This window comes from Micromesistius poutassou, assembly GCF_964030765.1.
Source record: "Micromesistius poutassou genome assembly, chromosome: 19".
NCBI classification, from domain to species: Eukaryota; Metazoa; Chordata; class Actinopteri; order Gadiformes; family Gadidae; genus Micromesistius; species Micromesistius poutassou.
Window position 1 is genome coordinate 10,289,127 of NC_140289.1, and position 13,731 is coordinate 10,302,857.

At 45.9% G+C, this 13,731-nt stretch overlaps 2 protein-coding genes across 3 annotated transcripts; one reads left to right on the forward strand and one right to left on the reverse strand.

Annotated features, from left to right (window-relative positions):
* Positions 1 to 1,989: 1,989 nt before the first annotated feature.
* slc10a1 (solute carrier family 10 member 1) lies at positions 1,990 to 5,512 on the forward strand (the record flags this gene model as incomplete). The annotated part of the gene is made up of 7 exons (XM_084484289.1): positions 1,990 to 2,206; positions 2,354 to 2,440; positions 2,588 to 2,700; positions 3,399 to 3,603; positions 4,036 to 4,214; positions 5,025 to 5,224; positions 5,397 to 5,512. Exons 1-7 carry the CDS (start codon positions 2,015 to 2,017, stop codon positions 5,510 to 5,512), a joined length of 1,092 nt encoding a protein of 363 aa, XP_084340415.1. The 5' UTR covers positions 1,990 to 2,014.
* A 772-nt stretch (positions 5,513 to 6,284) lies between these two features.
* Positions 6,285 to 11,792, reverse strand: srsf5b (serine and arginine rich splicing factor 5b). 2 transcript variants are annotated; one of them, XM_084484031.1, is made up of 8 exons: positions 11,734 to 11,792; positions 11,322 to 11,459; positions 11,134 to 11,204; positions 10,731 to 10,862; positions 10,406 to 10,478; positions 8,655 to 8,728; positions 8,080 to 8,187; positions 6,285 to 7,688 (listed from the first exon to the last, which is right to left on the reverse strand). In XM_084484031.1, the coding sequence occupies exons 2-8, from the start codon at positions 11,445 to 11,447 to the stop codon at positions 6,986 to 6,988; spliced, it is 1,287 nt and encodes a 428-aa protein (XP_084340157.1). In that variant the 5' UTR covers positions 11,448 to 11,459; positions 11,734 to 11,792; the 3' UTR covers positions 6,285 to 6,985. The 2 variants fall into 2 exon arrangements, with proteins under 2 accessions (XP_084340157.1, XP_084340158.1); XM_084484032.1 differs by having other exon boundaries at positions 11,322 to 11,456; positions 11,734 to 11,756.
* Between the last annotated feature and the right edge of the window lie 1,939 nt (positions 11,793 to 13,731).

Below are 13,731 nucleotides of genomic sequence, written 5' to 3' on the forward strand. Positions count from 1 at the left end.
ACCGAAGAACAATAGGTTTTTCTGTAGCTAAATCACTCCAATAAATAACAGTAAAGTAGTAGGATACTACATCTGCTGGTCCAAGGTAACAATCTGATCGGTTTTTGAACTATATTTCATTTTGAACGATAAATTATTTAGTTTTATTTCGTTTTCAGAGTGGGCTTGCTAGTCTTGCTGTCTTGGTTTTTATAATGATCAATAATAGATGGTATATAAGAGTAGATAAGAGTATAGTAACTTTTGAGATAACCGAAAACCACATCACCTAGGTTCCTAATCGTTGACGACATTACATTACGTTAACATGACGTTACATTAAGTAGGTTACATATATTTGTCCTTCATTTCTGAGAATATACATCCTGGCTGTGAACCAGACTAATCTGCGAGCTCATTTTTTATTTGCTCTTGCATCTTACGCGTTTGCGAATCGGTATGAAGATTATATACGACTTTTTAAGAAATGCATTTCGCTATCCCAAGCAGGAGACGTAATTAACCATGCTCTGTGAAACAATTGCCCTGATTAAAGCAGGAGAGCGTTGTTTTCTGCTCCGCTGTCAGACGCTGTCTCCGCTGTCAGACGTGCTGCACTGAGACCCTGCATATCTGTTGAATAGCCAATATCTTAATACCAAACAACCACAAAAAACAACTGCATCAACTGGGATTGAGATGGGGTGGTTGTTTTAGTAATTGGACTGCATTTATATAGCGCTTTTCTAACCACTCAAAGTGCTTTACAACATTGCTTAAAAGTCATCTCATTCACACACCGACGGCGGAGTCAACCATGCAAGGCGACAGCAAGCTGGTCTGGCGCAGTTAGAGTTAAGTGCCTTTCTCAGGAACACCTCGAACCTCAGCTAGGATGAGCAGGGGATCGCAACCTTCTTCTAGCAACCTTCCGGTTACCAGCCAACCCGCTCTACCAGAACCACATTACATCACATTACCCCAGTACACACCCACAGCTGCTCTATATTTCACTTTCAGTTCAGATGTCTGTCGAGAAGTTCCTGGCAGGAGGTCATCGTATAACGCCTACCCGGGCCGGTCACTAGACGTATTACACTTATCTAATACAGCATCTCAACAACAATGCATAACGGGAAAGGCTTTTGACTATGCAATAGGCCTACCACTTTAAACAGCAAGAAAAACACAAGAAACAACACACTCTTCCACCCAGCGCCTTTTCAGCAGACTTACAGTATTTTACCAGGAAGTATTTTAGCAGGCAAGTGAAATGAGATTATATGATCTTTGTTGTGATTGTCATTAGGCCTATAGGAGTGATTATTGCTGAGATTTGGTTGTTCTCTGTGTACTTAATGTAGGCTACTTGACCTCACTCCCCACTCTAGCTGACCAAATAGTGTGCAGCTTACTCCTCAGTGGTAAACTTGTTAATTTTTTTTACCTTTACTTTTAAATATATACAAAAAAATGCACAATAGTAGTTGTTTTATGTTTGGCGCAATAAAGTGCACACAATCTAACGGAACTACACTGAACGTGCTCTTCAAATATCAGACCAGCAGAATAAGTAGATCCGTACAAAGCAAGCATTCTTGGCTCTCCCCGGTTCTCGCTCCACACGGGGCAACGAGAAGCACTGGTGGAGCCGAGGCTTTGCGAGGCACACCCACAACCCAAATTGGATGATAAAAGACTAAAACTGAAAGTTAATTTAAATCTTATAGGTTTTTTTTTCAACCAGGCAACATACTTTAATTGAGTTTCGTTTTTCTTTTTTTAAAAATTGTTTCAGTTATTATTCACTTATGTATTCCAATGTTTATGTTATTTTTTTTCAGTTATAGTTTGTATAATAACATTGACCAGTACTTCTATCAGTATCACACCTAAGTGGGCCTTAATATTTGCTGAACTGAAATTACACAAATGATGGGACACATTGCTATATTTATTTGATCACATGAATAATCCCATCTTTTCAAACCTGTGTTAAACAGGGTGTTATTAAATCATTGAATTGCAGACTCCAATGGATTATGATGAGGAATGGCTACACGACGACCTGTGGACAAATGGCAGCTACTCCAACAGCAGCAGCAGCGATGCTTTTGAATCACCACTGACCCCACTACTTGACAAAGTCCTCAACATCTGTGTGGCAATCACCATGTTCTTTACTATGGTGTCGCTGGGCTGTACCATGGACTGGTCCAAGATCAAGGTGATGTTGATGATCTTCTTGTTCCTGCGGGATTCCTACAGGTCATATACTGTATGATATGAACCATTCAGTGTGAATCTTCATCGGGATCATTCTCATTCCGAGGGGTGTCTTGCCATAAACCTGTTTTTATCACGCCTCTTCCAGGAGCATGTCAAGAGACCCAGGGGGATGATCATAGCAGCAGGCGCTCAGTTCGGTATCATGCCTCTCTCGGCATTTGTCCTAGCCAAGGTTGGTTTTGGCTGATAACAACCACCATAAACCTACTGTTCAACAACAATAACAATACTCAAGACACACACGTGTCTTATATAATGTATATCGCCTCTCCAGCCAAGTAGCACCTCGAGCGGTTCATTGTGATGTCGGTTCTTCCAGGCATTCAAACTGGAGCCCTTGCAGGCGGTGGCGGTGCTGATCTGTGGCTGCTGCCCAGGAGGAAGCCTGTCAAACATGCTGACGCTGCCCATGCAGGGGGACATGAACCTCAGGTATACTACTAGGTGTGAGTGTGTGGAGTAATATTAATATATATGAATTAATTACTAATTAATAATACTCAAAAAAAATACTCAAACAATAATATCATATACTCATATTCATATTAATATTACACTGTCTTAATAACCCAATGGCCTGTGCAAGTCTTCTCTCTGGAGACACATGGGGTGATTGTATCCCGGGTTAGTACACATCATGTCATGTTAATTAACGTCAACTTTCACACAGTGGAAGATGCAAATGCCATGACAAAGGTCAGACTTTCTGTGTAGCATATAGATGCACACCGATGATTACCTTCAACTGCAGGGTCATTCACCCTGCCTGAATCCCATTTGGCCTTGAAATCAATCTTTATCAGGTCAATACATATTTTATCTGGCCTAGACAAGGTGTGCTAATAGGGGTCCAATAGTTGAGATAGACAAACACGTAGAGCAGGCGAGAAGGAAGACAGCGTTTACAACACAGATAGCTCACACAGGAGAACCCTGTAGCCATAGCTCAATGGTTCTCAAACTATTAACTATTAACACATTTTATTAAGGGGGAATAATTCAACAAGGGTCATAAGCATTATTAAAACCACACGTGTTAAATGTTCCAAGAAACCCTGGAGTCCTTTAAAGTGACTTGAGAATCACTGCGCTGCCCCCGCCCCCACCCCCTCCCTCTCCCTACTGTCCAGCATCGTGATGACGTCCTGCTCGTCCGTGCTGGCTCTGGCCATGATGCCACTGCTGCTGTACGTCTACTGCCAGGGCTTCCCCGGCCTGGTGGGAGTGGTGCCCTACGGCCGCATCATCCTCGCCCTGGTCCTGACCATCATACCCTGCACCATCGGCATCCTCATCACCCACTACAGGCCGCAGTGGACCCGGTCCGCCTCCAGGGTCCGTACACCCCCCCTCTTCTGATCAACTATAACCGTGTGTAGCACTCATTCTGAGCCCAATCCTTTAGATCAAGTTCAGGCAATGTGCTGGAGCTAAATTCCATGGAATTGGAAAGGATGTTCAAAAACTCGCCCAAACTCTTTATGGCAAACAAAAAAATACTTTGGGGAGATCAAGTTGTTTTGTAAGACCTGATAGCAAGGCCTGATGATTCATGTTATAATTACAGAAAGAGTCCTACATACGGATTAGGGGGCAGGATAGTCTGGATTTTCACTGTAGCTTTGGAAGTGCTTCTTAAATGTCTTAGTAGCATACATTACAATAATATAAATTAAATATTTTCTAATATCTTTACAATGTATTTAAACGTCCGGCCCACCACCTAACTATCTCCTGGTGTCATGCTCTCTCTACTTCACCCTTCAGGTTATCCTGGCTGTGCTGACGGTCGCCATCATGCTGATTATCTCTCTGGCGGTTATGACTGTGGGTAAATACATCCTCCTGGTGATGAGTCCTTCCCTCATCGCCATCGGCTGTCTGATGCCTCTCATCGGCTTCATCCTGGGATACTGCCTCGCCGCCTTATTCAAGCTCAATGGATCGTGAGTCTCCTGAATATATAAGAATGATGATAAGGAGGATGAGGATGATTAGTCCCAATAGGCCCCAGTTGTACAAACCGAAAGCAACGAGGACCTGAATGATGATCTCAGAGGGCTGGAGTACAGACAACAGGCCCCAGTACTCCACAAAGTTTCATTATATGGGACAAGAATGTAGAGGACATGAGTTCTCAGCTACATGGGCTCTGTTTTCCTTTTGAGTTTGAGATGGCGGCCTGACTTCTAGTTGTTTGGATAACGCTGACCTCTGATGAGAGATGGGGCAGGGAGGTGCAGCTCTGGGTGCGTAGAGGTGTCTGGTGACCCTTTGCCAGCAGACATTTTACCAGGCTTGTTGGGGTTGGTTCATGAATGCAAACTGACTGCTGAACCTCCTGAAGTGGTTATAATAATAATAGCAATGGTAATGCTTCCAGTGATACAAGGGTCTACTATAAAAATGCTCCAACCGCAAACCATGGACGATCAATTAAGCAAACAAGTGGATTGCCAGTCGATACCTAATCGATTAAGCGAAGTAGTAGAACTGTTAGAATAATTCAGACACTAACAATTCAATAAAGCAGAGGCCTTATTCGCAGCAGTTGAAAAAGCTGCATGAAAAGGTAGCAAGTGGACAAGTACTGGCCAAAATGTGATAAATAGGCTGGTCGGTTATTGCCTTCACGTGATGATCACCACACACAGATCAGGCAGGACAGAACACCAAGAAGTTCTGTTTGACAGCATCAAGCAATGAGTTGTGGGTTAGGGAATGGTTGGCCCATTATTAATGACTTTTCTCCCCAGCTCCCGGAGGACCATCTCCATGGAAACAGGCTGCCAGAACATCCAGCTGGCCTCCACTATTCTGAAGGTGGGTTTCCCGCCAGACGTCATCGGCCCTCTCTTTATGTTCCCTGTCGTCTACATACTATTCCAGCTGATCGAGGCTGGAGTGCTCATTCTGTTATCCAGATGTTACCAGAAGTACAAGACCAAGCATAAAGGTAAGAGGAATCCAAACGTTTCATTTAAAATCACGCAAACATTCACACACACACACACACACACACACACACACACACCTCAAGCTTTCACCACTTTGGAGGGCTGTGTATTGAGTGTATTGAGTGTGCCGTCAAGTGTGCCGTCACCAACAACTTTCTCCTTTGCCAACAGCTTCAGTGGAGGAGCTGTTCCAGCCAACTGACGCATATGTTGAGGTTGAAGTGGTTATGGAGCCCGCACCTGAGACACGCCCGGAATTAAAGAATCTAGAAGCAAGATCCTGTTGACAGAAGTGTTCGCTTGAACTGGAGAGGTGACGTCTGTCGAGAGAACGTTCCCTCTTGCCTTATTGACATTGGTCACAGTTGGGTCTACTACCTCCCAATAACGTGAACAGAAGTCAGATGGAAGTACAATTTATGCATCGGTTGCTCTGAACTTTTGGTATCTAAATTGATTGTCAATTAAAGTGTTTGACCTAATAAACTCAATATTTTTCAAAACAGTGAGCCAATGTTGAGGAAAAAGTATGAGCATTTATTTTGTGTTGACTCATTTTTCCATGGAAGAAATGAGAAACCCAGAATGGGTTTGTCAAGAACTCACTGGTCTATTTTTACCATCCCCGTGAATGCAGAAGGAATATTGATGTAACTGCATTGCTCATGAATTGCATAACTTGATAGGAAGCTTACATATGTAAAAGTCACTTGTTACTCAAAAGCATGACTTAATAAACCGTCAAGTGCATTTTGACTTTTGAATTTGGGGTATATTTAGGTTATAATCAAAAACCAAGATGCACAAAGGGCATTGAAACGTAGCTATAGCATTCCCTCTAGTTCAGGTTCGGTTGGTCTTTTACTAAACATTAACATTACAAGAGAGATGGGTGCAGCCGTTATATTGAGTTATAACCCGTTTATTTACCCGTTTTTTAATTATTATTTTTTTTGTACAGGTGGAGTATCTATGTGTACACTCCACATAGATACATTTAATATCTTAATTACATAATCCTCATCACCCAAAGAATTAAAAAGAGTCCAATAGTCAATGGAAAAGTCAAATACATTTAATCCGTTGCCTTAGCATAACTATAAACCACTTTTTTGGACCAACCTTTGCCAAGTACAACTGGAAACATGCACAGAATTCGACATGAAAGAGCTCGGACTGTATTTGTAAATTAAAAAAATGTCAGTACAAATAGTCATATACAAAAATCCAAAGCAAATACATGGTTTCTACCTTTAATGACACCATGACCATACAAACACATTGATAGATCATGAAAAAAAAAAAAAAAAGTCAAATCAGGCCCACACATTTGTATTTAACCTAATGGAAGGGGCAGAGACAAGGTGGGATGTAAGCCTACATCTTCTCCGCTGGACCTTTGAGCACAAATGAGGGGGGGGGGGGGGGGAAGAAAGTATTTTAAGTAACCGGAGTGCCTTGCTCATCAACATCTGGCCTCAGTGAGTCCCTTCAAAGCAGAACCAGCAATAAAAATGTGTGTGTGTGTGAGTTTCTAAGTGTTGCACAGGGATAGGTGAGTGTATTCAGTGCTCTTCCACGCCCTTGCTCCCCCTGTCCCACCACAACAGACCATAACGCCACAGCTGCCAGTAACTAGAAACTGAGACATAGAGCCGTGCTGACGGGGGAAAGCTGTGATGACCATTCCTTGGAAAGAGAGTGAATGAGTGTGAGCGCGTATGTGTGCATGTGACCGAGTGCGGGGCAGGCCAGTCCGCTCAGCGACGGCCATCGGGGGACGTGGATCTAGACCGAGACCGGGATCGAGAGTGGGACCGGGACCTGGAGCGGGACCTGGAGCGCGAGGCCCTCTGAGCGGGCGGAGGGGAGTGCGGGGCGGCCGACTCGCCGGCCTTGTTGTTGGTGACGGAGGTGGAGCGCTTGACCGCCGGCTCCTTGGAGGCAGAGCGGACGGCCGAGGGCGGGGACCCTCGCCGTGGGGATCCTCTGCGTGGGGAGCCTCCTCTAGGGGACCCTCCTCTCGGGGACCCTCCTCTTGGAGATGCCCTGCGCGGGGACCCGCCTCGTGGGGACCCACCGCGTGGAGACCCTCCTCTAGGGGACCCTCCTCGCGGGGACCCTCTCCGTGGAGACCCTCCTCGTGGGGACCCTCCTCGTGGGGACCCACCGCGTGGGGACGCTCTGCGTGGGGACCCACCGCGTGGGGACCCTCCTCGTGGGGACCCTCTCCTAGGGGATCCTCTCCGTGGGGACCCTCCTCGTGGAGACCCCCTCCTCGGGGACCCTCTCCTCGGGGACCCTCCACGAGGGGATCCGGAGCGGGAGCGGTTGTAGGGCCGGGGAGTGCGGGAGCGGGAGCGAGAGCGGGAGCCCTGTGGCGTGCGGGAGCGCGAGCGCCCGTGGGAACGGGAGCGAGAGCGGGAACGAGAGGAGCTGTTGGAGCGGGAGCGGCTCCTGGACCTTGCGGGGGAGGAGAACCACGTGTTACAGGAGGACGGGGAACACCACGACTACAGCACTTTGAAACTGATATTAATGTACACGAAACCGTACTGATGGTCTGCTGATTAAACCATTGCTTTAAAAACAGCTTCACTGAAGCATCCGTCTACAAATGACATTGGTTGCGGATGTTTCAGTGAAGCCTGCTGAGATGGGAGGATGTTTCATCACCAAAGCGTTATTGTCCTTTAACCAAAGAGCAATAGGCCTGTATATTCCCGTTTCAACCTTCAAATTAACTGACTGATTAAAAAAAGATTGGACACTAGACTAGCCATCCTGGTATATAAAGGATCATCCTGAACGTCAGCAGCAGACGGGACAACTAAGAATAAAGAAAGAAACAAACCTCTTTTTGGCTGCTTCAACCAGCTTGATTTTCCTTCCATTGATTTCCTTGCCAGACAGTTTTTCAAGGGCGTTTTTCAGGTCGCTGTAAGAGGCAAACTCAACCACCCTGTCCAATAAAAAGAAAAGTGGGTGAGGAGATGCGTCATTCCAAATGGAGAGGACGTTATTTCAGTGGTGTATGGCAGACAAAGAGCAAGAGTAAAAAAAAAAAAAGTATTTACATTTTTTTACCTTATCACAATTGTAAATGGTGTCTAAATGGCTGATTATGGTTCCACGTTCACGCAGACGCAGTCGTGAACATTTATGGTTCTGCGTCGGGTTTTAGTGAGCGGACCAATCACAGCCCTTGCGCCTGCGTCGCCTCAACGGAAGGTTACAATTTTTGGGAGCCGCACGTCAGGCCCTTGCGGTGGACGCAAGGAGGGTCCACAAGGACGTCAGGGGAGTTGGACCTTAATCAGCCCTTTAGATGTTTCACCAATTTCATAATCCAGTCCCTTAACCAACAGGGTTTTTTTTTTGCACAATGTCCCCAAACCCAGAGCTCGTTGCCCTACGTTGGTCCCTTACCCTTCGTTGAGCTTGGGCCGGTGGGCATCTGCAAACGTCACCTCCCCCGCTTGTCTCATGAAATCCTTCAAGTCCTAACGCACAACGTGAACACCAGGGGACGCCAGTGAGTTGGGCAGCCAAGAGACAAGGCCACACTCAATTTGTTGTTTGCAAAAATGTATGACTAAGTGAAATAAATGGACATAACATAAAAGAGAGAGGCGGTTAGATAGACTTGAGAGCACTATATAGGCTACTAGGCAGATTAGGAACGACGTAGGGTCCAAGAACGTCCCATCAGCAGGTCTGATCAAAATCTAAAAGTAAGTTATCGTTTAATTTTTTTGTAAGTTTAACCATCAGGATTAAAGGCGGTTTGTGTCTGGTTTATCAGATGCCAGTATGCATATATTCATTGCCAAATGGTTGACGCTAAACGGAGCCAGGCGAGTGTTATGTTGCCGTGGAGATTCGTGGACCCGCGGTCACTTGGGAGGGCTATGAGGAGAGGTGAGCGGCATGAGGATGCCGAGGCGCCGCCTGGGGCAGCAGTGTGGCGCGGGAGCCCCCTTCTCCCCCCCAGACTGGGAGGGTTCTGCAGGGCTCTGCGCCCTGAACCGCTTCAGACCTGGCACCCCGCCTTTCATTTTGTGCATTTAAAAAGAACATTCAATCATTTGCATTTGTTTTTTTTATGTATATAAATATAGATATAGATATAGATAGATATAGATATATTAAAAAGATCGTTAAATTTGTTTTTGTTTGTTTAAAAAAAAAAGAAAATATATATATATATATATATAAATAAAAAAAGAGAGTGAACAGGGTGGAAGAGAGTAAACTACTACCTGAGAGCGAACCCCACAGTGTGCGGGGGGGAGGGGTAGGCCACAGGCTCTCCTAGCCCACCAATACCTCGGGACAAACAGGCGATTCTATCCACCGAGGCACCAGCGAGGGACTCAAGCACGCTCGCTCCCTCTGCACGACTCTCGCTCTCTTTCGCTCTCTCTCAGGCTCGCACCTCCCTCTCTCCCTTTCTCCCTCTCTCTTTGCCACGGGTGCGGGGATCACCAGTGCAGGGCGGTCGGGATCAGGTAGAGGTAGAGGTCGAACGACCCGGCGGTCGGATTCGAAAAGGGAACCCATCGCCATCGACCAGCTGTTTTTGGTGTGTGTTTTTTTGCTCTTGCCTCTCCTCTCTACGACATTCTGTTTGCTCTTTCCCCCACACCTCGCGCTCTCTCTCTCGACCTGGGACACGACCTTGCCCGGGCCTCAGTTGAACACACACCGGGCGGCACGGGGGAGGGCCGTGCGACACGAGTGGCGCGTGCCTGCTTGCGAGCGATCGCTCACAATGGCCAGCGGGCGTCAACCATGAGTGGAACACATTGGCGTGACAGCATAGGCTCAACCCCAGAGGGAAGGACCAACAGACAGGGTCACCATAAGCGAGTTCTTCCATACGACACAACAGTGAGGCTGGCAAATAAAGGGGTGAAGAATTGGTTAAAAACGTTGGAAAACAATTGGAACAAATTTTGTGCTTTGTGTTAGCTGAATCTGCCCTCCTCTGAAGCTTATCAAACTGCATTAAATTTAGGATTTTTACAAATTTGAAAATAAAAATGACTGTTCACCATTTTCAATTCAGTATTATCCTTAATAGTTTGGATGAATAACTTATTTCTGGATACATTTCTGGAGTCTAGTGTGTTTGTGCGTTGCTGGGGCATGAACAGCTGCGTGTTGCCAAGGCTCACCTGCCAGCTGACCCGTGACGACAGGTTCTCCACGATCAGACGGTTCTCCGTCCGCATCGGAGGAGGGTTCCGACTGAAAGGCAGCGTGATCGTGAATAATGAGGAAGGAATAACCACGAACAGGAAGCTTGTCCGTTCTGAATTTATCAATTTATTAAGCAAAACAAAATAAGGTGGATAGCTAACTTTCCCCATCAAAGAGGCAATTGCAAACACAAATTACCAGTGCATCCTCTTGGGAATATTCAATGCCACATAACTGTATACCCACGAGCAATTCTATTCATTTTGCTTGGTTTGGCCTAACGGTGACTCTCATGCATACCTGCGACCATCCTGAGAACCCCGGCCATAGCGATCAGGGAAGCGTCCTCCTCCGCCTCCTCTATCGCTACCACCTCCACCACCCCTACCGCGCCCACCACGTAGACGCACACGGGCATGCTCAATGGTCACCCTGGAGATGAACAAGAGATGGAGATGAACAAAATTAGACTTGCATTTACAATCCAACATATGAACACTGACCGAATCTTGCCATGTATCGATATAACGAGTTAAACCGATGGCTGTAAAGACAATGGCTGCGTCTAAACACGTATCTAATCATGCCGTGTATAACGTTAGATATAACGAGGTAAACAGATGGTTGTAAAGACAACGGCTGCGTCTGAAGGCGTATCTAATCATGCCGTGTATAACGTTACTAGGCCTTCTCTGGATCCCACCTCTCGTTGCAGAGCTCTTTGCCATCAAGCTCATAGACCGCATCTTCTGCGTCCCTGGGGTCGTCAAATTCCTGCACAACATAGGGGGCATTGCTCCATTAAAGCTTCATTAAAGCCCAAAACAAAGACCCAGCAGCAGCAGAACCACCACCAGGTCCAGACCCCCGTGAATCAGTGTCCCGACTCACCACAAAGCCGAAGCCCCTCTTGAGGTCGATGTCTCGGATGCGGCCGTATCCTTTAAAGAACCTCTCCACGTCCTTCTCCCGGGCCGAGGGGTTCAGGCGACCGATGAAGATGCGACAACCACTCATGTTCAGAGTCTTCTGCGAAACCAAGAAAGATGAACATCCACGTTGAGGTGTCGTTAAATAAACGAGTCGGATACAATTCACGTTACATATGGTTAATCGTGAGAACGATGAGAGGCTGGTTGACCGTGCGTGGTTCCGCCGTACAGGCCTGAATAAAACAGGCCAGTGTATTATAGCCAATAGCTCCACACAAAGACAATGTCAACATCGGGTTGCCAACGAAATAGCAAAGATCTAGCCCGTCATATTAACACGTTTTAGGGCCACTATAGTGTAGTCAACGTACCTTTTGTTTTTTTTCCGGAGAAAGGACGCAATGCTTCCTTGTCTGAACGCGAGTAAACAGCAAACAAGCCCTCACAAAATGGAGTCCCTTTTTTATTCTAAAGAAATCGTCATATAAACAGAACACAGCGCGTGCACCGTCTTCACCCGGCCGCTGGGGGGCGGTCGGACACAAGCAAGCATCCGCTGTTGTAGATGCAATCGGTGCATTGAATAAAATAGCGTGTGTTGCAGATCGTGTGGGAGTGTGTGGGATATGTGGCTACACCGATTAATTCATACCAACCCCTAAGCTTTCCGATTTATACCATACCAACCCTGCTTAGCATAAGCTTTCAGATTTCGTACTGAATGAGCTGGCCTTTTCATAGTCAAACCTAAAAAAGCAATACACTGAAATGTGCTGTCGGGTTCATTGTAAAGTAATATTCACAGGGCTGGGGGGGGGGGGGGGGTATTGGCTTAAGCAACACCAGTAGAGGCATATACTTTTCCGTGAACTTTTAAACGTTGCAAACGTTCAAAAGCATAATTATATAATTATGTGGCATTCAGTCCAATGCTTAAAATATATCTGTGGCATTCAGTAGGCCAATGCTGTGGTAAAGTGTGTAAAGTAGGCCTATGACCAAGTGTTTATTTCTGTTCAATAGATACAACATTATCAATCCCCTGTAGGAGAAATGTGTTAATGTTTGTCCCTATAAAACAATAATGGTAAAAAAAATATATATACAAAACATGACGGTAACTAAGTAAGTCAAACCGTCCAATCTGAAGGCTCTACTTAACCACTCCCTTTACTCACTTCCACCAATGCAAAGCGAACAGAACTGAGTAGGGGAGGGCGTAGCCTAACTAGTTTGTGAACGACCCAGAGAAACGCAACGCAAATTCAATGTGAACATGTATGAGGCTTTAATAAAATCCCGGACGATTTTGAAATTCCGCCACACATTTTTTTAACGTGTCTCAAAAAGAGGGCATGTCCGGGCAAAAGAGGACGTCTGGTTGGTGGGCGCTATCCTGGTAATTTCTCTGAGAAATACGAAGTGTGGCGTGTGAGCGTGTGCATGGGTTGAATTGCGTGTGTCTCACGCCGAATGCGTGAGACTTGAAAGCCCTATACCCTGTGTTATTCTTTACACATCGTTTTTACTATGGATGTTAAATCCACACTGTAAAAAATATAAATGTGCTCTATCCAGTTTATATGATTTTCTGAATTACTACCATGAACAAATAATGACTATTCAAGAATAAAAAAAAACACGTTACACCAACGGTTTGACTCACAAATGTAATCAAACTTGCATTTGTGAGTAAACTGAACTTGGCATTTGTAGTTCCCAAGCTGTGGCGCCAAATGATTGACACACACACACACACACACACACACACACACACACACACACACACACACACACACACACACACACACACACACACACACACACACACACACACACACACACACACACACGGTTCTACATTGTTTCTCCGTCGTCTCGCGTTAAACGGAAAGAGAAGAGGAACACGACGCTCTCGCTCTCGAGCCTCTCCGGTTACCACAACACACCGGTTGCCTGGCACGCGGCCGGTATGCCGCCGGTTGCCTGGCGACGGGGCCAGTATAAAGACGCTCCCCTGCCTCCGTCTATAAATTCAAACCGCGCCGGACCCTAACAGACAAACGTAACGGACAAACAAGCACTCCTTCTCCTTCTCCTCTTCGTCTCAACGTATACGTAATCATGGTAAGGAACGATTTAGGTGCTTTTAAACGAACTTTCAAACGTTTTGTGCGCGCAATTTCGGCGTTTTGTTCGGTGGAGAACCGCTAACGTCGTTGTGAATAACGGTCGACGTCAAACGTTTTGGGGATCAAAATCGCAGCTCTGTTCGTACTTTTCGAAATCATTTTTGAAACGAATTATAATTATAAAACGTGCGTGTTGTCTTTATTGTTCATAAATGTGGGAAGTGTAGTAACGTTAAT

Bases quoted from the DNA above. Each gene is read 5' to 3' on its own strand.
- srsf5b (XM_084484031.1), bottom strand. From the start codon at position 11,447: ATGAGTGGTTGTCGCATCTTCATCGGTCGCCTGAACCCCTCGGCCCGG. The intron at 10,479-10,730 runs GTATGCATGAGA...GCTGCCTTTCAG, and splicing joins GGTTCTCAGGATGGTCGCAG to TCGGAACCCTCCTCCGATGC. The intron at 8,188-8,654 runs GTAAGGGACCAA...TTTATTGGACAG, and splicing joins CGGCCCAAGCTCAACGAAGG to GGTGGTTGAGTTTGCCTCTT.